Genomic DNA, 27,581 nt, shown 5'->3' on the forward strand with positions numbered 1-27,581 from the left:
CACACCAGGAGCACTGAACACAGTATATCACCCCAACAGACTTCCAGGTGAGGCAGCACCACCTATAAGGACTGTTGAGGGCCCTGAAAGGTAGTGAGGGGTAGGGGCAGGTGTAGCACTTATTCTGCCTGCAAGAATAAGCGCCAGGAGGGAGATCAGCGGGAAGGATGAATGGACAAGGTAGAAGTAACACTTTCAGTACGCTGGATGAACTCAGCAGGTCGGGCAGCATCAGTCAGAAACGATGAGTGGACGTTTCGGGCCGGAACCCTTCATCAGGACTGAAGAATGAGAGATGGGTAAGGATTTGAAGAATGCTTGTAGCGTCAACTGATAGACCAGTAATTTGAAGAACAAAGGGGTGGGGGAGGGGAAGCAATGATGTCATAGCCCTGAAAACAATGGGTGATAGAAGAAGGAGGCGGAACAATGAGGGAGCTGGGGGAGGGGTAGAGTGAAATAGGGATGGAGGAAGGGAGGGGGAGGGAATTACTGGAAGTTGGAGAATTCTATGTTCATACCAAGGGGCTGGACACTACATAGACGGTATATGAGATGTTGCTCCTCCAACCTGAGTTTAGCCTCATCATGGCAATAGAGGAGACCATAGATGGACATATCTGAATGGAAATGGGAAGCAGAGTTGAAGTGGATGGCTACCGGGAGATCCTGTCTGTTGTGGCCGATGGAGTGGAGGTGCTCGACGAAGTGGTCCCCCAATCTGCGTCGGGTTTCACCGATGTAGAGGAGGCCGCACCGGATGCAATAGATGACCCCAACAGACTCACAAGTGAAGTGTGGCCTCACCTGGAAGGACTGTTTGGGGCCCTGAATGGTTGCAAGAGATGAGGTGTAGGGACAGGTGTAGCCCTTACACTTACAGGGATAAGTGCCGGGCGGGAGATCAGTGGGGATGGACGTGTGGATAAGGGAGTCGTGGAGGGACCAATCCCTGTGGAAAGCGGAGAGGGGTGGAGAGGGAAAGATGTGCTTAGTGGTGGGGTCCTGTTGAAGGTGGCGGAAGTTGCGGAGGATAATGTGCTGGATCCGGAGGCTGGTGGGGTGGTAGGTGAGGACAAGGGGAACTCTGTCCCTGTTGTGGTTGCGGGAGGATGGGGTGAGGGTCGAAGTGCGGGAAATGGAGGAGATGTGGGTGAGGGCATCATTGATGACGGTAGAAGGGAAAACACGATCCTTAAAGAGAGATGACATTTGAGATGTCCTGGAACGGAAAGCCTCATCCTGGGAGCAGATGCGGCAGAGACAGAGGAACTGGGAATAGGGAGTGCCAGTTTTGCATGTGGCAGGGTGGGAAGAGGTATAGTCAAGGTAGTTATGAGAGCCAGTGGGCGTGTAGAAGATGTCAGTGGACAGTCTGTCTCCAGAGATGGAGACCGAGACATCGAGAAAGGGGAGAGAAGTGTCCAAGATAGAGTAAGTGAATTTGAGGGTTGGGTGGAAGTTTGAGGTAAAGTCGATGAAATTGATGAGCTCAGCACGGGTGCAGGAAGCAGCACCAATGTAGTTGTCAATGTACCGAAGGAAAAGTTGGGAAGCAGTACCAAAATAGGTTTGGAGCACAGACTGTTCCACATAACCAACGAAGAGACAGGCGTAGCTGGGTCCCATGTGAGTTCCCATAGCTACACCTTTAGTCTGAAGAAAGTGGGAAGAGCCAAAAGGGAAGTTATTGAGTGTGAGAACCAGTTCCGCCAACTGGAGGAGGGTAGTGGTGGTGGGGAACTGGTGAGGTCTATTATCCAGGAAGTAGCGGAGGGCTTTGAGGCCTTCTTGATGGGCAATGGAGGTGTATAAGGATTGGACATCCATAGTAAAAATGTATGGTCTGGGACTGGGGAATTGGAAGTTATTGAAGAGGTGGAGGGCATGAGATGTATCCCAGATGTAGGTGGGGAGGGACTGAACTATGGGTGACCAAATGGAGTCCAGTTAGGCAGATACAAGTTCAGTGGGACAGGAGCAGGCAATCAGGCTTGTGTATCTTTGGGAGGAGGTAAAACCGAGCGGTACAGGGTGTGGGAATAATGAGTTTAGCGGCTGAGGATGGAAGGTCTCCTGAGTTGATAAGGGCGGTGATGGTGCAGGAGACAATGGTTTGATGTTTTTTGATGGGGTCCTGTTCCAGTGGTAAGTAAGAGGAGGTGTCAGAGAGCTGACCTTTTGCCTCAGTAAGGTAGAGGTCCGTCCGCCAGACTACTACGGCACCACCTTTGTCAGCATGTTTGATGGTGAGGTTGGGATTAGTGTGAAGAGAGTGGAGGGCAGTGTGTTCAGAGGGAGTGAGGTTGGAACAGGAGAGAGGAGTGGTGAGGTTGAGACGGTTGATGTTTCGGTGACAAGGCCAATGGACAAGGTAGTTGTGTAGGGAGCAATCCCTGTGGAAAGCAAAGAGATGTGTTTGGTGGTGGGATCCTGTTGGAGATGGCAGAAGTTTCAGAGAATTATGTGCTGGACACGGAAGCTGGTGTGGTGGCAGGTGGTAACTAGTAAAGTTTAAGAGGTGTTTGGTCAGGCACAAACAGGCAGGGACTGGAGGGATATGGACAGGTTCAGCCAGATGGGATCAGTTGTGGTCAGTGCAGACACTGTGGGCTGAAGGGCCTTTCCCTGTGCCGGACTGTCCCACGTGTGTTGTGTGTTGAAACTCAGACGGACACTCACTGTTACCGGTCGGCAGGCAGGAAGAGAAGAAGCCGATGTTCACAGTGGAGGCGCAGTCAGGTCCACCAGTCCGCTCCCACATCCACATGGCAATGGCAGAGAACAAGGAGCAGCTCGTCTCAGCACCTCTGTGGCCCATTCCATCACCTCTCATTCTTCCAAAGGGCAGCAAGTTCAGACCGACCCTTCAGTTCAGTCGCTGCCGCCCCGCCGGGGGGAGGAAGCCTCACCTCCCATTTGCAGCGGCCCAGGAGGCGGGGCAGAGTGAGCTGTCAATCAAAGGAGCCGCTGGTAAAGCTGCAAATGGGTCAATGTACTCTTCATGGAAAAGGGCCGCTTGGCGGGGGAAACCTCAACTCGACCCCGGGTCCAGGGCCCTCCCCGACCCTGGGGACTTTTCCAAGACTGCACCCTGGCTCTGAGACGTCTTTCCGCAAGATGCTGTCCTGTCACGTGACATCACGGCCGCAGCCCGGGGGGAGGAGCGATGTAGCTGTCAATCAGAGGAGCGGCAGCGGGCCGTCACTGTGCACGGAGGGATTTTGGTGTCGAAACTGTAACTGGAGGGAAAATGAACCTCTTGTAAACGAAAACAATAAAGATGTGGAAAATGGAAATGAGCGAGGTACGGTATAAAACTAGACAGATGTGAAATCTAATGCTGAGATGTTTAATATGAATCAATTTATTGCTGAGAATTTTAGCTTCATTTGTAAAGCACAGTGAATCTGGGAGATAGAGCGGGATTTAATGGCAGAAAGTAAAGAGATAGTAGATTAACAAGGAGATATCAGGCACCGGCTTGGTAATATTTATTTTCCCACACCGCTGCATACTGGGCGCTGTTCTGGTGAACACACTGTTGGACGAACATGATTGCACTGTAATCTGTAACCTTTTGCTCTCGTCCCCATCCCCCTGTCAATCCGAGGGAGCAGGAATGAACCTTCCTGACAGTGTAGAGCAGATTTACCAGGATGTTGCCTTTCCATTGTGTGACCGTAAAATACAGGAGCAGAATTAGTCTATTTGGCCCATTAAGACTGCTCTGTCATTTCATCCATTTCCCTGTCAATCCTAATCTCCTGACCTGCCCCAAATCCCTTATGCCCTGACTAATCAAGAAACTATCAACCCCTTCCTTAAATATACTCAATGACGGCCTCCACAGTTGCCTCTGGCAATGAATTCCACTCTCTGACAGGAAATTCCTCCTCATCTCTGTTTAAATGGATGTCCCTCTATTCTGAGGCCATGCCCTCTGATCCTAGACTCCCCCTCCATTGGAAATGTCATCTCCATATCCACTCGACCATGGCCTTTCAACATTTGAGAGGTTTCAATGAGATTCCCTCTCATTCATCTGAATTCTGGTGAGTACAGGCCCTGAACATTCAAATGGTCTTCATATGATAACCCTTTCAATCCCAGAGTCTTTCTCATGACGTCCTCTGAACCTTCACACCCTTTCTTAGATAAGGGACTCAGAATTGCTCACAATACTCCAAGTGAGTCCTTACCAGTGCCTTATAAAGCCTCAACATGACATCACTGGTTCTTCTATTCTAGTTCTCTCGACACTGTATCCCATTTGACATTAATTATCCATTCTCGTAATCTGCCTAAGACCTTCTGTAGCCTCTCTGCTTCCTCAGCACTATTTGCCCCTCCACCTATTTTCGTCATGTCCAAAAACTTGGCCACAAAGCCATCAATTTCGCTATTCAAATTATTATTGACATATAGGGTAAAAAGAAGCTGTCCTAAAAATGATCCCTGTAGAACACTGCAGCCAACCAGCAAAGGCTCATTTTATTACCACTCTGACCCCTGGAAATCAGCCTGTATCTTTCTTGTAACATCATGAGCTCTTCACTTGTTAAGCAGCCTCATGTGCAGCACCTTGTCAAACGTCTACTGCAAATCCAAGTAAACAACACCCACCCATCCACTGATTCTCCATTCTCTATCCTGCTTGTTATTTCTTCAAAGCATTTCAACACATTTGGCAGCCAAGATTTTCTCTCAAGGAAACCATGCTGACTATGGCTTATCTTATCATGTGACTTAAAGTACCCCAAAAACACGTCCTTGACAATCGACTCCAACATCTCTGCAGCCACTGAGGTCAGACTAACTGGCCTGTGATTTTCTAGCTTCTGCTTCCCTCCCTTCTTTAAGAGTGGAGTGACATTTGCAATTTTCCTGTCCTCTGGAACCATGCCAGAATCCAGTGATTCTTGGAGAATCATTTCAAATGCCTCCACAATCTCTTCAAGCAGCGCTTTCATAGCACTGTTGTAGACAATCTGGTCCCGGTGATTTATCTACCTTCAGATTTTTCAGGTTCACAAACACCTTCTAGTAATGGCTACTTCTCTCACTTCTGCCCTCTGACTCTTTTGGACTTCCAGCATACTGCTTTTGTCATCCACAGTGAAGACTGATGCAAAATACTTACTCAGTTTGTCTGTCATTTCCCTGCACCATGTTACTACCTCTCCAGCATCAGCTTTCTGCGCTCTGATATCTACTCTCAATTCCATTTTGCTCTTCATCTATCTGAGTAAACGTTTGGTATCCTCTTTACTACTATTGGCTAGCTGACTTTCGTATTCCATCTTTTACCCCTTGTTATGGCTTTTCAGTTGACCTTGTTGGTTTTAAAAAGCTTCCCAATTCTCTAACTTCCCAATAATTTTAGCTGCAATTTTGTCTTTGGCTTATATGTTGGATAAAGATTTCCATTGTCAAATCTGCATTATCCGGACTGTAGAATACTACTTCGTCTACAAGGGAACTATCTCACCAACTTGCCCCCAGAAATTCATGCCACTGCTACTTTGCCGTCATCCCTGCTAGTGTCCCCTTCCAATCAATGATGTCAGATTGGATGGTTTGAGTTTCCTTTCCTCAGAAAGGAGCAGAATCTGAGAGGGTGTGCCAGATTGTGAGGGGTGTTGTTAGGACAGACAGTGAAAAGCCTTTCCCCATAACACTGTCGTCTAAAATTTAGTACACAGGTAGAAGAACATAGAACAGTACAGGATAGATCCCTTGGCCCACAACGATGAGGCAAGATTTAATGTAACGCTGGGGAGTTGAAGCATTTGCTTGAGAGGCTTCAGTGAGAGGAGGCTGAGAAGACAGACTGTTAAGATCTGAGAAGTCGTGCTTTCATGCTTTACTTTCAGACTGAGGACAGTGGAGTAATCAGCTGGGGCAGTGGTGTGTTCACCCTGTGGGCCTTGTGACACAAAAGAGACTCTCAGTGTCTCTGAGGACTACACCGTGGGATGTGCACCCAGATCCAGCTCCTCACTGACTGTATGAAGGAAGTGGAGCTGAAGGTGGACATACTGAGGACCAGACAGGGCACTGAGTGTATTACAGATTGGAGTTTCAGTGAGGTGGTCTCTCCTGAGGTACAGGCAGCAGGTAGCTGAGTGACTGCGAGGAGAGGTAACGGGAACAGGCCCTCAGTACAGCAAGCTCCTGTGGCCATTCCCCTCAGCAACACTGAACCTCTTTTTGCTACTGCTGGGGGATGTCCTGTCACTGAGACTGGCTCTGAAGCTTACCGGGTGAGGGCTGTCAGCCAGGGTGATCGTTCTGGGTAAATCAACAGATGGGTTGGAATTTAGGATGAGTCCACAGTGAGGTGGCTGATTGTCTTTCCCATGGAAGAGAGTGGTTAGTGGTGCATGGGTCCTGTTCTGGGTGGAGGTCTGTGATGAGTCGTCAACCAGAGAGGTTTGTACTGGGACATCGGTTGTTCGTGATGTAAATGATGTGGATAAAAATGTAGTAGTGCAGGTTTACAGATGACACGCAATTTGGTGGCACTGGTCATTGCACAGAAGAGTTCCAAGCGATACAGCAGGATATTGAACAGTTGCTGATATGGCAGGAACATTGACAGTATTGACAAAGAGAAGGATGTTGGGGTCCAAGCACACAGTCTCACTGAAACTGCGAGCACAGTTTGACAGGGAGGTGAAGTCATGTATGACATGTTTGTCTTCCTCAGGCAAGGCATTGAGTTCAAGCACCAGGACATTATGTTACAGGTTTCTAAAAGCTGGTGAGGCCACATTGAGAGTACAGTGCTCAGTTCTGGTCACCTCATTATTGGAAGCGTGTGGAGGTTGTGGAGCAGGTGCAGAGGTGGTTTACCAGGATGTCTGGTCTGGAGGTGGTGTTCGGTGAGGAGAGGCTGTACATGCTGGAGCTTTTTCCTCTAGTGGCGTCAGCTCAGGAGCGAGTTGATAGAAATTTATAGATGTTTGCAGTTCATAGTTGGTGTAGATAGCTAGCAATACTTTTCACAGGAGTGAATTGCCTTCTACTAGTTGGCATGTATTTAAGGTCAGAGGAGGGATGTGAAGAAAACAGAGTAGTGGAGGTTTTGAATGCACTGTCAGGGGTGGTGGCAGAGGCAGAGAACACAGGAGTATTTAAGGAAATCTCAGACAGGCACAGGAATATGTAGAGAAGGGCCAAAGTGCTACTCCTGTACTGTCCTGTGTTTATGAACAGCAGATGGCCCCAGGCATGGATTCATGCACGATGCTGGGATATTATATCCCGAATGATAAATGGTTGTGCAAGGGGCAACAAATGCCACAAATACCTGTGGCATTTCACAGTACAAATGCTACAGGTATGATGGAGTGGAGGGAAGAGGAGGAAGAGATGTGCTTGATCAGAGAGAACATCTCAGTGGTACTTGGAGATTGTCCCAATAATATTGAAGTAAGGAAGGGATAGCAAACACCAGAGGGCATATGGACAAAGTCAAGGGAGGGAAGTTTAGGGCAGCATTCAGGGGTAAATTTTTTTACACAGAGGGTTGTGGGTGCCTGGAATGACTTGCCAGGGACGGTGGTGGAGGCTAAAACATGAGGGGTAATTTAAGAGCCTCTTGGACAGGGACATGGATGAAAGAAATACAGAGGGTTACGGAGTAGTGTGTGTTTAGTACTTTTTTGAAAGGAATCTAAGGGTCGGCACAACATCGAGGGCTGAAAGGCCTGTACTGTGCTGTGCTGTTCTAGGGTTTTGATGGGATTGTATTATTGGCCATCAAATATCAGGAGTCAACAAGGTTGTAATAGAGGGACATTTCAACTTCTCTCACGCTGACTGGGACAGCCGTAATGCCAAGGGTTTGGTGGATCAGAATTTATTCAATGTGCCCAGGAGATTCTTCTCAATCAGTATTTCGAAGTTCCTACCAGAGACAGGACAACACTGAACCTCTTTGAGGGAAATCAGACTCGACAAGTGACGGGTCCTTCGGTGCTGGAGACCTCGACCCACCCACCCACCCCCTCCCTGGCACAAACCAAAGTCTGTTCTCAGAGCGACCCACCGCCTCACAGAGGGAGCCTCTCGGGAGATCTGACCAAACTCTCTCGCAAAATATTCATTTATGTTTCAGAGACCTGGGTGGACGAGATTTCCAGTAAATACTGTCAGTTCCACAGGGTAAATGCACTTTTGTAGATAAATGTAAAGATTATTGTTCTGTGAGGCGGTGGGAATTCTCATGAAGCAACGAACAGGCGATTTTCCCGCCAGCTGCACACCGGAACGGTCCCGGGTCAACCCGCAATGTCAAACCCAGCCAGCGCGGATTCAGTCATGAAGAGCGGATCGTTCAATGATCGGAGATTAAATTCTCTGTCCGGGGGCTGACTCTGGAAATTAATTTCACGACCCTGGGCCTAGTGAACCCGCTGACTCTCCGCAAGGGGAGAGCTCCATTGCGCCGGCAGAGAGGGGAAATGAGTCAGGACCGAAGCGGACCGATTTCTGTGCAGATATATATCGGTTTACTTCGCGGAAGAAACGTGACGGACATTGAACTGTGACAGATACAGAGTCCAGTTACTCTGAACGGAAATCACCCGCTGCTCAGCCCTTCCACAGACACCGTGAGTGGCTCTGAAAAGAGCCTTTGGGTAAATAGGTTCAGCTTACGTCGCTTCACTTACTGGCACCGCCGGTTTTCTTGGGCAACAGCACGGCCTGGATATTGGGTAACACACCGCCCTGAGCGATAGTCACCCCTCCCAGCAGCTTGTTCAGCTCCTCGTCGTTGCGGACGGCCAATTGCAGGTGTCGGGGGATGATGCGGGTTTTCTTATTGTCGCGGGCCGCATTGCCGGCCAATTCGAGGATTTCGGCTGTCAGATACTCGAGTACAGCAGCCAGATAGACCGGGGCTCCGGCACCCACCCGCTCAGCATAGTTGCCCTTTCTTAGGAGTCTGTGAACCCGGCCGACCGGGAACTGCAGTCCAGCCCGAGATGAGCGAGATTTGGCCTTGGACCGAACTTTGCCAGCGGTGCCTTTTCCACGTCCAGACATTTCCACAATCACAGTAACTGCTCCACCGAGGATGAAAGAATGCTCGCCCCGCCCCATCTCGCCTTTTTTATACCTTCTTTGAGAATGCAAACTGATGTTTGTGATTGGTGTAACCGTGCTTATTCTCATTGGTGAAGAGAAACATCCCAATCGAAGAGCTGCCTTAATCACCAATCAGCAGTCCGTAAAGATAGAAGCGCGGAAAGTAACCGTCTCCTCCCCAAAGTGCACTGAAATTTCGAAAAAACCCGCCAAAAAAATAAATCTCTTGTTCAGATTTAATCAGAAATTAAATAATTGCTGATCTGTTTGACGACTGAGTGTTCGCATTTCCCCGTTACTGAAACCGGGCACATTTAATGCAAGTGTAGTTGATATTGAAATATCTGAGAACTCAATTCTCTAATTTCATTCAACCCGTAACGGAACCGAGTAAAACTGAATCTCAGCTTCTGTCCGGTGCCGGTCATTCTGTAAACGTTATCAGGTTATGGACAAACGGCTCTTCTCAAACTGTGACCAGCGGCTAGTCTACAATTTAAAAATGTTCTATGAAACAATCATGAACTCGTTCAGGCCTCGCATTGAAATAATATTCAGAGAAGTTACCCAACTGTAACTAATAAACTCCTGAACCCGCAGCTAAAACAGCAACGGCAGCAATCCTCCGCTCGACATGGATACCGGCAGGGGCGGACTGATGAGGATGGGAAGGTAACAAGTCCGCGTCAGGGCAGTGGGAGGAATGTAAAGCACGGGGATTATACGGAGATGAACCGGATACTCCAACCCTACCTTAGCTCTTGTAAAAGACACAAGACATAAAATGTGTGCAATTTAGTGTCTAAATTTTAGTACAACCCTCTCAGTGAAATCGTGAGTGGCTCTTAAAAGAGCCGTTGTGTTTTCGATCATCGCACTGGGGAGCTTTACTTGGAGCTGGTGTACTTGGTCACCGCCTTTGTCCCTTCGGACACGGCGTGCTTGGCCAGCTCCCCGGGCAGCAGCAGGCGCACGGCGGTCTGGATCTCCCGTGAGGTGATGGTTGACCGCTTGTTGTAGTGGGCCAGGCGGGAAGCCTCGCCCCCGATTCTCTCGAAGATATCGTTGACGAACGAGTTCATGATGCTCATGGCCTTGGAGGAGATGCCAGTATCGGGGTGAACCTGCTTCATCACTTTGTAGATATAGATGGAGTAACTCTCCTTCCTCAGCCTCTTGCGCTTCTTCCCTGCCTTGCCCGCTGGTTTGGACAAAACTTTCTTGGAGCCCTTCTTCGGAGAGGGTTTCGCAGGCTCAGGCATTTCTTCCGTCGGTTTCAGACCCTGAAGAAGCAGAACTCACTCGGAGCACGAATTAAATAGGCAGCGCCCGGAACAGTATGCTAATGAGGAATGGGAGGCCTTGGATTCCCAATGGCTATTTGAAGATTCTATTCATACAGTAAAGTCATTTGATTGGCTCTCTGAAGGCACACGCTCAACTAATCATAACTCTCTCTCTTGACTGCCCCGGTTCGCTTGGGTAAAACTGCGGACTGGGAACTGGAATCCGGTGAGTTGCCGCTGCCGGTTAATTCCTCAGGAAGGAAATCTAACGTACAAAATGGACCATAAGGCACAGGAGCAGTATTCGGCATTTGGCTCATTGTGTCTGCGAGAAAAGCAGAAGGAATGAGAAAAACACACACTCGATAATATAAAACGTTTATGTAATGAAACAGGGCAGCAGGAGATTGAAGGTCCAATTGTCATCATGAGACCCATTTCTGTGTGAGGTTGAAAGTCGTTTATTGTCATATGCAACTTGCTTGCAGCAGATTCATAGACACACAGATTCAGAGACACACCATTCACAAGATAAAAACATGCACTACAGAATTACAAAGAGGTAACAGAATTTGAACAAGAGTCCATTGTAGTATAAAGTGGTCAAAGCGGTGCTGTACTGAGATGGTGATGAGGGTTGTCCAGGTTTGTTAAACAACAGAATGTCTGTACCCGTCAGTCTCTGGTACAGTGTGAGAGTGTGGGGTTCATTCTGTCTCTGTCAGTCTCTGGTACAGTGTGAGAGTGTGGGGTTCATTCTGTGCCCGTCAGTCTCTGGTACAGCGTGAGAGTGTGGGGTTCATTCTGTACCCGTCAGTCTCTGGTACAGCGTGAGAGTGTGGGGTTCATTCTGTACCCGTCAGTCTCTGGTACAGTGCGAAAGTGTGGGGATCATTCTGTACCCGTCAGTCTCTGGTACAGTGTGAGAGTGTGGGGTTCATTCTGTACCCGTCATTCTCTGGTACAGTGTGAGAGTGTGGGGTTCATTCTCTACCTGTCAGTCTCTGGTACAGTGCGAGAGTGTGGGGTTCATTCTGTACCTGTCCGTCTCTGGTACAGTGCGAGAGTGTGGGGTTCATTCTGTCCCTGTCAGTCTCTGGTACAGTGCGAGAGTATGGGGTTCATTCTGTACCTGTCAGTCTCTGGTATAGTGTGAGAGTTGGACTTCGCAATGTATCTTCCAATCTCTCATGCAGTGTAAATTTATAACGTTCTTAGAGACTCATTCTTACAATTGAACTCTTTGATTAAATCAAGTTTGCTTTTTAAGTAAAATCATACAATGCGATGAGGCTACACAGCTTGGAAGAACAATATTTTCTGTCTGGGTAACTTTCGAACTGATAGCATGAACATTAAATTTTCAAACTTCTGGTAATGCTCCCTCCCCCTCACCAATTCTCATCCCCTTTTCTTCTCTCATCTTGCCCACCCATCACCTCCCTCTTGTGCTCCTCCCCCCTTTTCTTCCATGGCCTTTTCTCTCTTTCACCAATCAACTTCCCAGCTCTTTACTTCATTCCTCCCCTTTCAGGGTTCACCGATCACCTTGTTTTCTCTCATCCCTACCCCCACCTTTTAAATCTATTCCTCGTCTTTTCATCTCCAGTCTTGCCGAAGGGTTTTGTACGGAAACTTTGACTGTAGTTTTTTGTTCTACAGGTGCTACCTGGCCTGCTCAGTTCTTTTGTCTGTGTTGATTGGATTTGCAGCAACTGCAGATTTTCTCCTGTTTGTGCCACAATGCTGTACATCAGTGTATCAGCGATGATGTGTCTGGTTACATTGTACTAATCTGAATGGACTGTGGAGCAGAGCCTCCAGAGCAACAAGTCCAGACTATTGAATCCAACTCTGGTCTTGTGATAAATATGTAACTTTCCTCGAGTCTCTGCATGGCACGGGGTGGGGGGGGGGGGGGGGGGTTGAATGGTGTGTAGCGTGTAGCAACATTCGGGCTGATGGAATTGAGAATGATTTTGACTGTAGATACGTAACCCATGTGTCCAGAGTGATCAGTGATGGGACCTCTGTCTGATCAGATTAAAACACACATGGGCTGATCAGATCGCTGATGACACAAATGTGGGTGCATTTGTGGGTGGTGAGGAAGGTTGTCAAACAGACAGAACTGGATGTAGATCAATTGGAATCATGGATGAGGAAATGGGGGACAGAGTTTAATCTGGACAAGTGTGAGGAGTTTACAGGTCCAATGTTGGAGGAAACTCCACAGTAAATGGCAACACCCTTGGAAGCACTGATATATCTTGATGTGTTTGTCCATAACATCCTGCAAGTGAAATTGAAAGGAAATAAACTGCTATAAAGATCACAGAGTGAGAGGACTTGGGGGGAAGCGGGTGTCTGTGTAGGGTAATGAAATGGGTGGAAACACGCAGAATTAACAACCACCAACATTGAGCTGTGTTTCTCTTTAAGAGGCTGGACAGATGTTATGATGTAATTAGGTGATTTTTTTAAAACCGTGCTTTGTTTCTGTGTTTGGAGAACAATAAATGAGTCGTTATAGTTGTCCTTAAACATAAAATGCCTCATGCCATTTTATTTGCAAAAACCCACAATAACATACTGGGTACCAGTAGCATTCACACCACAAGAATACCGCAGTGTCAACCTGCACCCAGAAAGCCTGATCACATTCTCTTCAGCTTCAATGGTATTGCTGACTCTGAGTTTACCATGGTCGAATGCCAGCAGGGTCATAATCAGCAGAAACTCTCACAAAGCAGCTCTGTTTGTATTGTGTGCTTTAGTAGGTCTGTGGGAGATACCCAGAATGTGAAACTATACTAATGGAGAGAGACACACTGACCCAAGTCACAGCTTGATGGGCAGAGAGGAAAACAGAGAATTTGATGTTGTGTCCTGATGCCTGAACTATGCCCAGTTACAAATGTTGATCCTCCAAACTGTGTTCAGCCTCACTGTAACAGTGTGACATCAGACATCAACATGAAAACTAAAATAATCTCAGCTGAGGTGTATTCTCTTTCACCTGTGATCTTCTTTGCAAACATTTTACAGGGCAGAAAAGACAGAATTTTTTGTCTGAGAATCTCAAACACAACAGTGTGTCGGTTCTCACGTGTTTGTCAGTTCCCCAACATTCGAATGCTACCAACCATTGAATGTGAAGGATGAGATGGTTGAGAAGACAGCACACCAGTCTTTGCAAGGAGAACCCCAATACGTGGACATGTCCTTGATCTGACCTGATAAATGGCCAGTGTTGATACTGGTGAGCTGACATTCACCGCAAGGGATTCACCAGGCCACTGCACCCGCAGATACACCAGCAAGTTCACACGGGAAGAGGCCATTCACCTGCTCCGTGTGTGGGACAGGATTCATTCAGTCACATGAGCTCTTACAACACCAGCCAGTTCACACGGGAAGAGGCCATTCACCTGCTCTGTGCATGGGACGGGATTGATTCAGTCACATGACCTCTTACAACACTAGCAAGTTCACACGGGGAGAGGACATTCACCTGCTCCCTGTGTGGGGCGGGATTTATTCAGTCACATGAGCTATTACAATACCAGGCAGTTCACGCCGGTGAGCAGCTGTACTTGGCTCTGTTGTCTCGGTCTCTCAGTATAGCTTCACACCTGCTCCGAGTGTGGGAGGAGATTCATTCAGTTAACCCACTTTGTGAGGCTCCAGTGAGTTTATAATACATAGAGGACACACTTCGGTCTTGTGTCGGTAAGGAAGTTTATGCAGTCATCCCACCTGCTGAAACACTGGCAACTTCACAGCAGGGAGGAAGTTGAAATAAGCTCCATGTGAACATTTTAATCATCATGGTGACTGAATCTAGTTGGAAGTTCATGTGAGACTGTTAGTGTCAGATTCTGCAGATATTGCAACTGATCACTGAGCATTGGAGGGTTCGTTCTGCTGATGTTAGTTTTAAACAACACTGGTGTTTAATATTGTGGATCTGTGACACATTAATCAGTTCTATTTCAGATCCTGTGTCTCAGGTGCTTCCTGCCTGTCACACAGCTAATGTACAGTAGACAGGCCACTCAGTTCATCTGGTACCTGCTCATATTCCTGTTGCACAGCAGAGCTTTCAAACCCATCCCTGCCGTTCACCACTCACTCACCCTATAAAATTCAGCTTGCAACTGCTCACCGGTCTGTGAATGAACAGGTTTACTTTGAATTAAATCCCGAACTTTCTGGAAACTGCAGAAGATGAATTCACAAGGGTTTTGTCCCAAATATTCCTCATCCCTCACAGCTCTGGACCAAGGATGAAGTGTTGTGGTTAAAATCTTCCTGTCCCGCTCTGTTCATTGTTGTGTGTTATTTTCACTGATTTCGAAGGGCTGTGCCTCACCCTGCCGGGCTGTTGCAATACAACACTCTCCTCTAAAGTACGACAGCAGAATGGTGGAGCAGAAACAAGAGGGGTCAGCACAAATGAGGGCTTTGGGGCTCCAGATGTGATGGAGGCTCGAGTTTACGTGGAGTAGGAGGAGGGAATCAGACCAGGAGGATGAGGCTGCAAATGAAAGTTCAGCAACATTTGGAAACTGATTGATAAAAAGAGGTTTATGTTTGCAAAGTGCTGGAGGGAGTCAGTGGCCCTGGCAGCATCTATGCGAAGGAATAAATAGTTGATATTATGGGCCAAGACACTTCATCCTATCTAGACTGTTTATTCCTCTGTTTAGCTGCTGCCTGACCTGCTGAGTTCCCGCAGTACTTGGTGTGTGTCAGTTTACAGTTTATTCCCAGCATCTGCTGAACCTCGAGTTTCATATCTGCATTTCAAAGTGAGTGGGACTTTGACAGTTGTCACACAAAGTGCCTGTTGACATTGAGAAATAAACAGGAGAAAATCTGCAGATGCTGGAAATTCAAGGAACACACACAACATGCTGGAGAAACTCTGCAGGCCAGGCAGCATCTGTGGATAAAAGTACAGCTGACATTTTGGGCCGAGATTCTTCAGCAGGACTGGAGAAAAAACAATGAGGAGTAAATTTTAAAGGTGGGGGAGGGGAGAGAGAAACACAAAGTGACAGGTGGAACTGGGAGGGGGAGGGATGAAGTAAAGAGCTGGGAAGTTGTTTGGTGAAAGAGATACAGGGCTGGAGAAGGGGGAATCTGACAGGAGAGAACAGGAGGCCATGGATAAAAGAAAAGGGGTGGGGGGGGGGGGAGGAACACCGGAGGGAGGCGATAGGCAAACAATGAGAGGGAAAGGGGGATTGGGAATGTTGAGGGAGGGGACCGGAAGATCAAGAAATCAATGTTCATGCCATCAGGTTGGAGGCTGCCCAGACAGAATACAAGGTGCTGTTCCTCCTACCCGAGTGTGGCCTCATTGCGACAGTATACGAGGCCATGGATTGACGTCTCCATTGAGTATATTGTTTGTGAAAGCTTGCTGTGTTCAAGTAGCTGCGGAGTTTTCTGCATAAAATCATTGACTGATTTTGAAACATGTGGCGTGGAACCAGCACTTGCCCCTCAAATTAATCCAGTCTGTTAACAACAGCACATCACCTCCCTTTTCCAAAATACAATTCAACCACACTATCACCATCCATTCCGTAAGTTTACACAAATGGGACGTCAGTGATATTGGTCTATAACTAGGAGGATCCAACAGGGGTTTCCCAGGTTTTAGAATAGACCCTACAATTGCCATTTTCCATGAGGAGGGAAAATGGCCTGAATTCCAATTATGATTCAGAAATGTAATATTATCTCAAGAGAGCTGTTGGCCATATGTTTAAACATGCAATAACATGTATCTGTTGCACAGATGTGGTTGGGGATGAACCCAAGTGCAGGACACAGGCGCTGAAGCAGAGTCGTGAGGCGTTAGCACCGCCGTGAACAGGGAACCGGTATCCAGGAGAGTCTTTACACAGAGACAAGGGTCACGTAGAGTATCCAGCAAACGATGCGAACTTAAAACTGACAGTCCTCAGGAATCAGATTTACTCACATGAGAGTTGACCAATGAACTGGCAGCTCCTTGTTGTGATCACAGTGTCTTTATCCTGCATTTCCTAATGGAAAGCAGGCGTGTGCAGTTAGTGGAACCTGGGAATGATTGGAAATTCAATGAGGGAATTGAGGCCCAATTGCTGAGGTAACTAGCAAAGTGGGGGATTTCCAGAAGGGACCATGACAGTATCATCCTTTCCCGGAGCCGCCTCACCTGTTCTATTAATAACTTTCTTCAATTCACACAAAGAAAACTCTACATCGCTATCACTGCTACAGCTGGTTTCCAAAACATCGGGGTATTCTCTTAAAACCTTATCCTTACATTGTTTAGTGTTTTCATTATTTTGATTATGAATTGCAGAAAATGACCGAGCCAGTAACTAATCGCTCTCCATTTCAGTAACAATTGTATTACCTTCTTTAATCAACATTCGGAACCCTATGAATCCCACACCCCCATTTTCTTAGTCATTCCCCAAACATCTTCAAGTTTAATATTCCTTCCAATACTTTTACAATATAACCTCCAGTAAATCTTTTTCACAAGCTTCATTACTTTCCTCACCACGGCCTGTGACCTGTTACACTTAATATGATCACGCGGAGAGTGATACTTAACTTTCCAAAATGCCACGTTTCTCTCAGTAACTGCCTCTGCACACTCCTCTGTCCACCACGGTACAGCTTTTCTCCCACTAATGCACTTTTTAAATTGAATCTCTTCCACCACTATTTGATGAATAATGTCACAACGTTTCTTTGCAGAAATCCACATCATCCTCACCATTCAGCCCAGACAGACGCTCAGCACATAAAACATTCAAACTTCTCCCAATTTGCTTTACCGGAGTTCCACCTCCTAAAAGTGGCCTCATGCCCCCTATATAAATCCAAACTCAAGCTTATAAACATAGGAAAATGATCACTCCCCAATACTTCATCTCCCATGACATACCACTTATCTACTGCAGCCTGAATGTTTGAAATTAAAGTTCAATTTACAGCAGTTTCAGAACTATTATGAACTTCAAATCTCGCAACTCTCCCACCAGTAAGACACACAAGATGTGAACTATCTAAAACTCTTCTACAATCAAACCATCGCCATCATTCTGAGAACAACCCCACAGTGAACTGTATGCATGAAAATCCCCACACCATACAACCCTTAGTGATCTAGAGCTACATATACTGTCCAACAAATCAATCGAAAGCATTCCACAATGGTTATAATAATATACCACTTTAATGTCCCTACCTGTAGAATCAAATATTTCTACAAGTGCCTCATACATATCATTTACATCCACAACTCTTTATAAAACTTGCAACACCACTTCCTGTACCAACTAATCTATCATGCCTAATTACAATTTAATCCTGTAAGGAAGAATTTAAATGCGGTAACGACCAGGTTTCCTCAATATATACAACGTCAGATAATTTGATAAATCAGAAATAAACTTGGAGTCTTCATCATCAAAAATCAGGCTTCTAGAAATACGCCCAATCGCCCTTCCTTATAGAGTCTGGAGGAATGTAGTGGGGCGTTTATGATTGGTGAAATGGTGTCTTATCTGATTGGAAAGAACAAATATTCCAATCAGAGAGCTGTCTTATTCACCAATCAAGAGACAGCAACGGTAGAAGCGTGGAAAATAACAGTTTAACAACCGAAATAAACTGAAATTTGCAAAAGACCGCCAAAAAAGCCGTTGTTGTTGAAATTAAACAACAGGTTTGTTTGTCGAACCTTTAACCCCGTCACTGAAGTCCGAGACATTTAAACCAAGTGTAGTTAATACTGCGATGGTGTCTGGGAATTTAGTTCACCGATTTCTTTCAATTGATAAACGATTGGAATAAAACCGATTGTCAACTTCTGTCCGCGGTCGGTCATTGTGAACGGGTCGCCCTTCAGAAAGTGGAGCTTTAACAAATACTCTAAACAAACCGTGAGTGTCCAGCTCTCGTGTTGGAATGGGGTTAAGAGAAGTAACCAAAATGGGACAAAGTTTACTGAACCGCATTCCCCATGGTCATTAAACCAGAAACAACAATTAGTGTCTTCTTCAGGGAAATCTGATGACCGAGGGGAAATGATGAGGAAGGGGTGTGTAACGATTCCGTGTCTGTGCAGTAGGCAGGAATATAACAGTGAAATCGGGATTATACTGAGCAGCGGACAGCAAGTTCTGATTAACGGGGATAAGATTCTGAATGAGCATTTCAACAAAAAATTCCAAATTTACCTCAATTCCAAGTCGCAACATCGTGTAACTCTTTTAATGAAACTGTGAGTGGCTCTTAAAAGAGCCTTTGATTTTCCGGTTTGTTCTGTCAGTAAACTTGTCTTCACTTGGAGCTGGTGTACTTGGTCACCGCCTTTGTCCCTTCGGACACGGCGTGCTTGGCCAGCTCCCCGGGCAGCAGCAGCCGCACGGCGGTCTGGATCTCCCGGGAGCTGATGGTTGACCGCTTGTTGTAATGGGCCAGGCGGGAAGCCTCGCCCGCGATGCGCTCGAAAATATCGTTGACGAATGAATTCATGATGCTCATGGCCTTGGAGGAGATGCCGGTGTCGGGGTGAACCTGCTTCATCACTTTGTAGATGTAGATGGCGTAAGTCTCCTTCCTCGACCTCTTGCGCTTCTTGCCAGTCTTGCTCGCTGGTTTGGACAAAGCTTTCTTGGCGCCCTTCTTGGGAGCGGGTTTCGCTGGATCAGGCATTTTCTCGTCGGTTTCAAACACAATAATAAGCAGAAGCTGTTCGGAGCGCGGATTAAATAGGCAGCGCCCAAAGCGGTATGTTAATGAGGATGGGAATTCTGAGAATTTCCATTGGCTGTTTGGAGAAATGAATCACCAATCGGAACGCTGGGGGATGGGAAGCGGCGCCAATGGGCGGGGTTTACCGCTGTCGTTTGATGCAGGGGGAAGTACTGAAGGGCAGAGACAGGTCGGGCTGCGGGCTGAAATTAAAAAGGGAAGGGCAAATTTCAAAAGCAGAATTAAATAAAATCAGATGAAATATTGTAAAATTAAACACTGAGAGGTTTAGTTCATGATATAGGGCTGCAGGAGAGCGAAGGAGAGATGTGAACATTTCAATGTAAAGTTCAAATCGAGTTTATTTATGCACAGGTGAAATGTACAGTACATGTGGGCTAGGAGAGATAAGGCTGCAGAGTTTAGTATGATGAGATATGTGGGGCTATGGTGGATAGGGTAGTGTAGTGTAGCCACTTTAATCTGGCCTATGCCCTTCATTAACATGGCCTGACACCACTTGGCTTAATGAACCGGGTGTTGCAAAGGGACACATCGTCAGTAATACAACTTAGGGTCATTGGGTGTTTCGGGTCTTTAATCATGAGCCATCCTCGCCCAGGTGACCCAGCCAGGGTTGATCAGGCACAGCTTCTGTTTATTCCATGGACCAAGATAATAAGAGGCATGTAATTCTGCATGTTGTGGGTATTTAGACCTTGTTACTTGGCTTTATTTTGATCATTTGGGTAATAGAATGTTCTGAGGCCTAGTAATCAGGCTTTACCTCCAAGTAAGGTTCAACCTCCGTACTTCAAATTTATACCTGTCTTTATTTTGCATCTGTATGCCTGGGACTGCATGGATAAACAGTGTTTACTGCAGTACAAAGTAGTGATTAGGGTTGTGCAGATTGGTCCATAATTCCAAAATGCAAAAATCTCTGAAATCCAGAATTTTTTGTGCTGACATGATGTCACAAATGGAGAATTTTACTCAGGGTTATATGGCTTGTCTAATGAAGAGAGTTTCACAGCTCACTGGAACTTCAAAGAAAGAAGGGTTACCAAATTGAAACCCAACAAATAGTGAAAAGGCTTAACTGAGTGCACGTGGAGAGGGTTTCTCCTGTGGTGGGAATATCTAAAACTGGACCACACAGCTTCACAATAGAGGGTCATCCTTTTAGAATGGAGATGAGGAGGAATTTCTTCAGCCAGGGAGTGGTGAATCTGTGAATTTTTTTGCTACAGGCAGCTGTGGAGGCCAAATCACTGGGTATAGGCAGAGACTGATAGATTCTTAATTGGTCAGGGCATGAAGGGATACAAGGGAAGTCAGGAGATTGGGGATAAGAGGAAAAATTGATCTGTGATGATGAAATGTCAGAGAAGGCTCGACAGGCAAAATGGCCGAATTCTGCTCCTGTATCTTATGGTCTTATGGACTCACTTAGTGACTGAAACTCTCCCAGAGACTGTTGATCTCAGCTTTGACTCAACCCAGCACCTGAGGCTCCACATTACTTATATAAGGAATACAGAAGTTCTTTGTTCTCTGATTAAAGAAATATCATCTCATTTCCATCTTGAATGTTTGTCACCTCATTCTGAGCAACAGACACAAAATGCTGGAGGAAGTCAGCAGGCCAGGCAGCATCTATGGAAAAGAGTAACGAGTCGATGCTTTGGGCTGAGAAGCTTCACCAGGGCAGGAACTGATGAAGGGTTTCAGCCCGAAGTGTTGACTGTTTACTCTTTTCCATAGGTTCTGCCTGTCCTGCTGAGTTCCTCCCGCATTTTGTGTGTGTTGCTTTGGATTTCCAGCGTCAGCAGATTCTCTTATGTTTGTGATTTAGGCCTCATTCTGAAGGTATTTTCCTCAGTTATGGAGTTCTCATTCAGGGGAAAGATCCTCCTTGTCTACTGTCAGTCACATCATGAAAGAATCTAACAGATTTCCTCGTTTTCTCATGAACTGCAGGGAATGCAGACCCAGCCCACTCACTCTCCTCTCACATAACCAACCTTGCATCCCTGGAACCAGCCCAGTCAGTGTGGAGAACAGTCACTGCACTTGCTCTATTGCAGGGATATCCTTCATGAAGAAGTGTGACTAAACCTGGGCACAATGTGGTATGGAAGTTGTCCTGTCCAAGAGCGGAAGAAGCTGCAGAAGATTGTGAACACAGCGCAGCACATCACACAAACCAATCTTCCATCTTTGGACTCACTTTACACAGCACGCTGTCGGAGCAGTGCTGCCAGGATAATCAAGGACACGACCACCCACCCAACACAGTTTTCGCCCCTCTTCCCTCTGGGAGAAGGCTCAGGAGCTTGAAGACTCGTGCGGCCAGATTTGGGAACAGCTTCTTTCCAACTGTGATAAGACTGCTGAACGGATTGTGACCTGGATCTGGGCCGTATCCTCCAAATATCCAGACCTGCCTCTCGGTTTTTTTGCACTACCTTACTTTCCATTTTCTATTTATGATTTATAATTTACATTTTTAATATTTACTATCGATTTGTACTCCAGGGAGTGGGAAGCACAGAATCAAATATCGCTGTGATGATTGTACGTTCTAGTATCAATTGTTTGGTGATAATAAAGTATAAAGTATACTTATATACTTAAAGTATACTCTCATTACTTGTTGTATCTGCATGTAAACTCAAGTGATTTGTTCACAAGGACTCCCAGATCCCTCTGAACATCCTCATGTGGAAATGAGTCCCTCCCACTCTGCCACAGCAGCAGACATAGTTACTGAGTTATACAGCACAGAAACAGGCCCTTCAACCCAACACATCCATGCTGACCAAGTGGCCAAACAAAACCATCGTCAGTTGCCTGCATTTGGCCCATGTCCCTGTGAAACTTCCCTCTCCACAGTCCAAGAGATATTGCAACTGTGCCCACCTACACCACCACTTGGGGTAGTTTGTTCCATGTAAACAGCACATTCTGTCAACAAGACCTCCTCCTCAGGGTCCCATTTAAAACTTCCCTCTCTCACTTTATACCTGTAATCTCCAGCTTTCAACTCAATGGCCCTGGAGATAACAGATTCACTATTGACCGTATCTATGTCTGCCATTATTTTATGAGCCTCCCTAACGTCACATACACGCTGGTGAGAAAGGTCCTGGCCTATCCAGCCTCCTGTTCAATCCCTTTTGCACCCTCTCCAGTTTAATGTCACCCTCTGATCCCAGGGCAACTATAACTGTACTCCGTGCTCCAAGAGTAGTTTCCCCGAGGCTGGTAGAGCTGTAATGTGACGTCACAGTCCAGTGGCCGATACTCTACCCGATGAATGCGAGTGTGGCAAACAGCCTCTTCACCGTCCTGCCTACCTGTGTTTACACTCTGAAGGAATTCAGGAGAAATCTGCAGATGCTGGAAATCCAAGCAACACACACAAACTGCTGAAGAAATTCAGCAGACCAGACAACATCGATGAAAAAGAGTAAACAGTCAACGTTTCCGACCGGTGCCCTTCGTCTGGACTGATATTGGTTCGTTACCTTACTACTGTGGTGGGACCATGCGGGAATTCATAGCTGACAACAGAAGCCCCGGATTGATATGCTTGGAATAGTCGTAGTCATAGTCATAGTCATAGTCATACTTTATTGATCCTGGGAGAAATTGGTTTTCGTTACAGTGGCACCATAAATAATAAATAGTAATAAAACCATAAATAGTTAAATAGTAATATGTAAATTATGCCAGGAAATAAGTCCAGGACCAGCCTATTGGCTCAGGGTGTCTGACCCTCCAAGGAAGGAGTTGTAAAGTTTGATGGCCACAGGCAGGAATGACTTCCTATGACGCTCTGTGTTGCATCTCGGTGGAATGAGTCTCTGGCTGAATGCACTCCTGTGCCCACCCAGTACATTATGTAGTGGATGGGAGACATTGTCCAAGGTGGCATGCAACTTGGACAGCATCCTCTTTTCAGACACCACCGTCAGAGAGTCCAGTTCCATCCCCACAACATCACTGGCCTTACGAATGAGTTTGTTGATTCTATTGGTGTCTGCTACCCTCAGCCTGCTGCCCCAGCACACAACAGCAAACATGATAGCACTGGCCACCACAGACTCACAGAACATCCTTAGCATCGTTCGGCAGATGTTAAACGACCTCAGTCTCCTCAGGAAATAGAGACGGTTCTGACCCTTCTTGTAGACAGCCTCAGTGTTCTTTGACCAGTCCAGTTTATTGTCAATTCGTATCCCCAGGTATTTGTAGTCCTCCACCATATCCACACTGACCCCCTGGATGGAAACAGGGGTCGCTGGTACCTTAGCTCTCCTCAGGTCTACCACCAGCTCCTCAGTCTTTTTCACATTAAGCTGCAGATAATTCTGCTCACACCATGTGACAAAGTTTCCTACCGTAGCCCTGTACTCAACCTCATCTCCCTTGCATCCAACTATGGCAGAGTCATCAGAAAACTTCTGAAGATGACAAGACTCTGTGCAGTAGTTGAAGTCCGAGGTGTAACTGGTGAAGAGAAAGGGTGACCAGACAGTCCCCTGTGGAGCCCGGTGCTGCGGATCACTCTGTCGGACCCACAGTGTTGCAAGCACCCGTACTGTGGTCTGCCAATTAATGATGAACAACGAACAAGTAACAAAGAGCGGTGCTGAGATATAGATTCTCCGGGGATACTTGAGGAAAGAGGCTGACAGTAACGCCACTTTCTTCTCGGAAAACTCTACCATCCCGGGCTCACAGCAGCCCGAGCTATTCCACCTTCCCAATCCCCAATGAACTGAATAGCGTAAACACAAATTTTTTGTCCCTTTTTATTTGTCTTTTTAATTCAGTACTTCCCTTGAAGAATGCAGTAAAATGTTTACCTCCCCGTCGGGGAATTGAACCCCGGTCTCCCGCGTGACAGGCGGGGATACTAACCACTATACTAACGAGGAATTGTTGATGCTAGTCTCTGTCATGCACATTGAAGAGGACAAGATGGTGAATAGAATTACCTTAATGTTTTTCAGCTGTAATACTGGAGCCTTTCACTCGTGTCCCTCCCACAGCAGTGTCTCAGTTTGCTCCAGCGATTCAGTCACCTGTTCTGTTCAAGGATTAGCGAAAGGAACTGCTCTCATTCGATCCAAATCCGTGTTGTTGGAATGAACATTTTTAATCACAGTTATATATTTATATTTCTGTTTTTTTAATGCGACAGGCGGGAAACGATATGTAGCTAATCCAATTCTGAAGCGATCACTCCCACTTCATTGAAACACTGGGTGTTGTGTATCTCCGGTCTGTCGGAGGACGGCGACCTCAACCGGATATAATAGGAACTGTACCAGAGTGAGGCATCACAGTGACCACACTCAGAAAACAGCTCGAACCACAGTCATAGTCGTACTTTATTGATCCCGGGGGAAATTGGTTTTTGTTACAGTTGCACCATAAATAATAAATAGTAATAGAACCATAAATAGTTAAATTGTAATATGTAAGTTATGCCAGTAAATTATGAAATAAGTCCAGAACCAGCCTATTAGCTCAGGATGTCTGACCCTCCAGGGGAGGAGTTGTAAAGTTTGATGGCCACAGGCAGGAATGACTTCCTATGACTCTCTGTGCTGCATCTCGGTGGAATGAGTCTCTGGCTGAATGTACTCCTGTGCCCACCCAGTGTATTATGTAGTGGATGGGAGACATTGTCCAAGATGGCGTGCAACTTGGACAGCATCCTCTCTTCAGACACCACCGTCAGAGAGTCCAGATCCATCCCCGCAACATCACTGGCCTTACGAATGAGTTTGTTGATTCTGTTGGTGTCTGCTACCCTCAGCCTGCTGCCCCAGCACACAACAGCAAACATGATAGCACTGACCACCACAGACTCGTAGAACATCCTCAGCATCGTCCGGCAGATGTTAAACGACCTCAGTCTCCTCAGGGAATGGAGACGGCTCTGACCCTTCTTGTAGACAGCCTCAGTGTTCTTTGACCAGTCCAGTCTATTGTCAATTCGTATCCCCAGGTATCTGAAACCCTCCACCATGTCCACACTGACCCCCTGGATGGAAACAGGGGTCACTGGTACCTTAGCTCTCCTCAGATCTACCACCAGCTCCTTAGTCTTTTTCACATTAAGCTGCAGATATTTCTGCTCACACCATGTGACAAAGTTTCCTGCCGTAGCCCTGTACTCAGTCTCATCTCCCTTGCTGATGCATCCAACTATGGCAGCGTCATCAGAAAACTTCTGAAGATGACAAGACTCTGTGCAGTAGTTGAACTCCGAGGGGTAAATGGTGAAGAGAAACACTTACAATTCTAGCGTCCGAGTGTCCAACCCTGACACCTTGCGTACAAATTCCCGAAGTTATTTAAATCGACGGGTGAGTGTAAAATTATTATTCACCCTGGGCTGGCCAGTGGATCAAGGATTGAAGTGAAGTCCCTCACATTTTCCCCGGTGAACCGATCAGTGCAGCTTCCTGCTCTCACTCTAACTCAGATTCCCACAGCCAACTAGGACACATCAAAACATGTCGGATGATGTGTTCACACTGAGTGTTGTCAGTCTGCTCACCACCCACTCTGTCTATTTATACACAATGGGATCTCTCTCATCCCCCTCCCCCTTTACCAGAGTAAATAAAACCCTTTACTGTGATTCACAAATGTAATATAGATCCACAGAATCATGCGGCCATAAAACAGGCCTTTCGGCCCACAATGTCCGTGTTGACAATCAACTACCAATCACACCAGAAAAGAGCTCGCTTACTTGCTGTTGCCTTCAGTGTCTTGATGATTCAGGTGGTCGCCCAGACAATTCTCTAATGTTGTGAGTGTACCTGCCTCACCAGCCACTCAGGCATGGGTTCCAGTTTCCAAAAACATCCGCATGAAGTTCTCCGTGTGATGTTCTCTAAGTTTACATACGTCAGGACAGTTTTCTACTATCTTGATAGGCCCGGGTTAATTTGATATGACCTCCGTCACCTCCAGAGCTCTCCATGGAAACAATCGTCAATCCATCGACCGAATGGACGCCCATGGGCCCAGCACGCTGCCGCTGCGCCTCTCTGCTGTTGTCTGAACGTGGTGACGCGCTGCTCCGTCGTGGACGTTGCTCATTCTTCTCTTCATTTTCATTTGTCGATTCTTTGCTGACGTCACATCGTTTCATAGAGACACAGAAAACCTACAGCACAATACAGGCCCTTCGGCCCACAAAGCGGTGCCGAACATGGCCTTACCTTACAAGTTACCTAAGGTTACGCATTGCCCTCTAGTTTTCTAAGCTCCAATGGAGGGCTTCCTTTATAAATGTTTCCTTTATTAACTGTTCTTTGTTGATTTATTTCGCACCTTTCTCTCTGCTTTTCTTCTCGTATTTGCTACCTCCTGCCCCATCCTGATATTATCTCTGTGCTGTCTGCCCTCCGACCCATTCAGTATGCCATCTGCCACTTATCTGTCCATTCTCCAAATCTGGCTCAGTCCCTCTGCGATCTTCCTGCGACATCAACACTACCAGCCACTCCACCTAATTTTCTGTCACATGCAAGGCAATCAATTTCGTCATCCAGACCATCGACATATATCATACAAGACAGAGACCCCTCCAGAGCATCACTAGTTACCGACAAACAACTGAGAAGTCCATATTTATTCCCAGCCTTTGCCTCGAACCAGTCGCAAATATATTGTCCATGTTCTTCTCTTTCCTGTAATGCCATGGGCTCTAATATTGTTCAGCAGCTTTATCTGTGGCCCCTGAGAAATGCCTCTGAAAATCCAAGTAAACAACATCCGCTGACGCTCCTTTGTCCATCTTGCCTGTTATTTCCCCAAAGAATTCCAACAGATTTGTCAAGCAAGATTTCCCCTGAAAGAAACCATGTTGACCGGCCTATTTTAACAGGTGTCTCCACGCACCCAGAAACCTCATGGACTCCAGTTTTTCCCAACCAGAACAGCCCTGATAACCAATCTGTAGTGTTCTGTGTTTTGCTTCCCTCCCGTCGAGAAGAGTAAAATGACATTTGCAATTTTCCAGTTCTCTGAAGCCCGTGATTCCTGAAAGAGCACTATTAACACTTCCATAATCTCGTCAGCTCCTTTCAGAAACCCACGGTGTAGTCCATCTGGTCAGGGGACATCTCCCTTGCGGACTTTCAGCTTCCAAACACCTTCTCCTTAGTAATAGCAACTACACCCACTTACTTCCGCTGACCCTCTCGATTTTCTGACATATTGCTGGTATCCTCATCATAAAAGACGGACGCAAAATACTTATTAAGTTCGTCCGCCTTTTCTGTGTCCCCTATTAATACCTCCCATTTCCAGCTTCCGATGTCCACTCTATCATTTTTGTTAACTTTCTATATATAGAAACATTGAAACATAAAAAGCCTGCAGCAC

The 27,581-nt window shown here is 46.5% G+C and overlaps 3 protein-coding genes and 1 non-coding gene across 4 annotated transcripts in view; all 4 read right to left on the reverse strand.

The window, feature by feature from the left end:
• Window positions 1-9,057, reverse strand: part of LOC140189349 (uncharacterized) — a 149,944-nt gene extending 140,887 nt beyond the window's left edge. The window contains exon 1 of the mRNA XM_072246094.1: window positions 8,678-9,057. Within this exon, the coding sequence (XP_072102195.1) occupies window positions 8,678-9,057 (380 nt within the window). The remainder of the gene's footprint in view (window positions 1-8,677) is intronic.
• A 929-nt stretch (window positions 9,058-9,986) lies between these two features.
• LOC140189350 (histone H2B 1/2-like) lies at window positions 9,987-10,361 on the reverse strand. Its single transcript, XM_072246095.1, has one exon. It carries the CDS (start codon window positions 10,359-10,361, stop codon window positions 9,987-9,989), a length of 375 nt encoding a protein of 124 aa, XP_072102196.1.
• Window positions 10,362-18,657: 8,296 nt separating this feature from the next.
• On the reverse strand, window positions 18,658-19,123 carry LOC140188859 (histone H2B-like). Its single transcript, XM_072245518.1, has one exon. The coding sequence runs from the start codon at window positions 19,116-19,118 to the stop codon at window positions 18,744-18,746; it is 375 nt and encodes a 124-aa protein (XP_072101619.1). The 5' UTR covers window positions 19,119-19,123; the 3' UTR covers window positions 18,658-18,743.
• A 4,911-nt stretch (window positions 19,124-24,034) lies between these two features.
• trnad-guc (transfer RNA aspartic acid (anticodon GUC)) lies at window positions 24,035-24,106 on the reverse strand. Its single transcript has one exon. It is a non-coding gene; the product is annotated as a tRNA-Asp (tRNA).
• Between the last annotated feature and the right edge of the window lie 3,475 nt (window positions 24,107-27,581).

Source organism: Mobula birostris, chromosome 28 (genome assembly GCF_030028105.1).
Source record: "Mobula birostris isolate sMobBir1 chromosome 28, sMobBir1.hap1, whole genome shotgun sequence".
Classification (NCBI taxonomy): Eukaryota; Metazoa; Chordata; class Chondrichthyes; order Myliobatiformes; family Myliobatidae; genus Mobula; species Mobula birostris.

Bases quoted from the DNA above. Each gene is read 5' to 3' on its own strand.
- LOC140188859 (XM_072245518.1), bottom strand. From the start codon at position 19,118: ATGCCTGATCCAGCGAAACCCGCTCCCAAGAAGGGCGCCAAGAAAGCT.
- LOC140189350 (XM_072246095.1), bottom strand. From the start codon at position 10,361: ATGCCTGAGCCTGCGAAACCCTCTCCGAAGAAGGGCTCCAAGAAAGTT.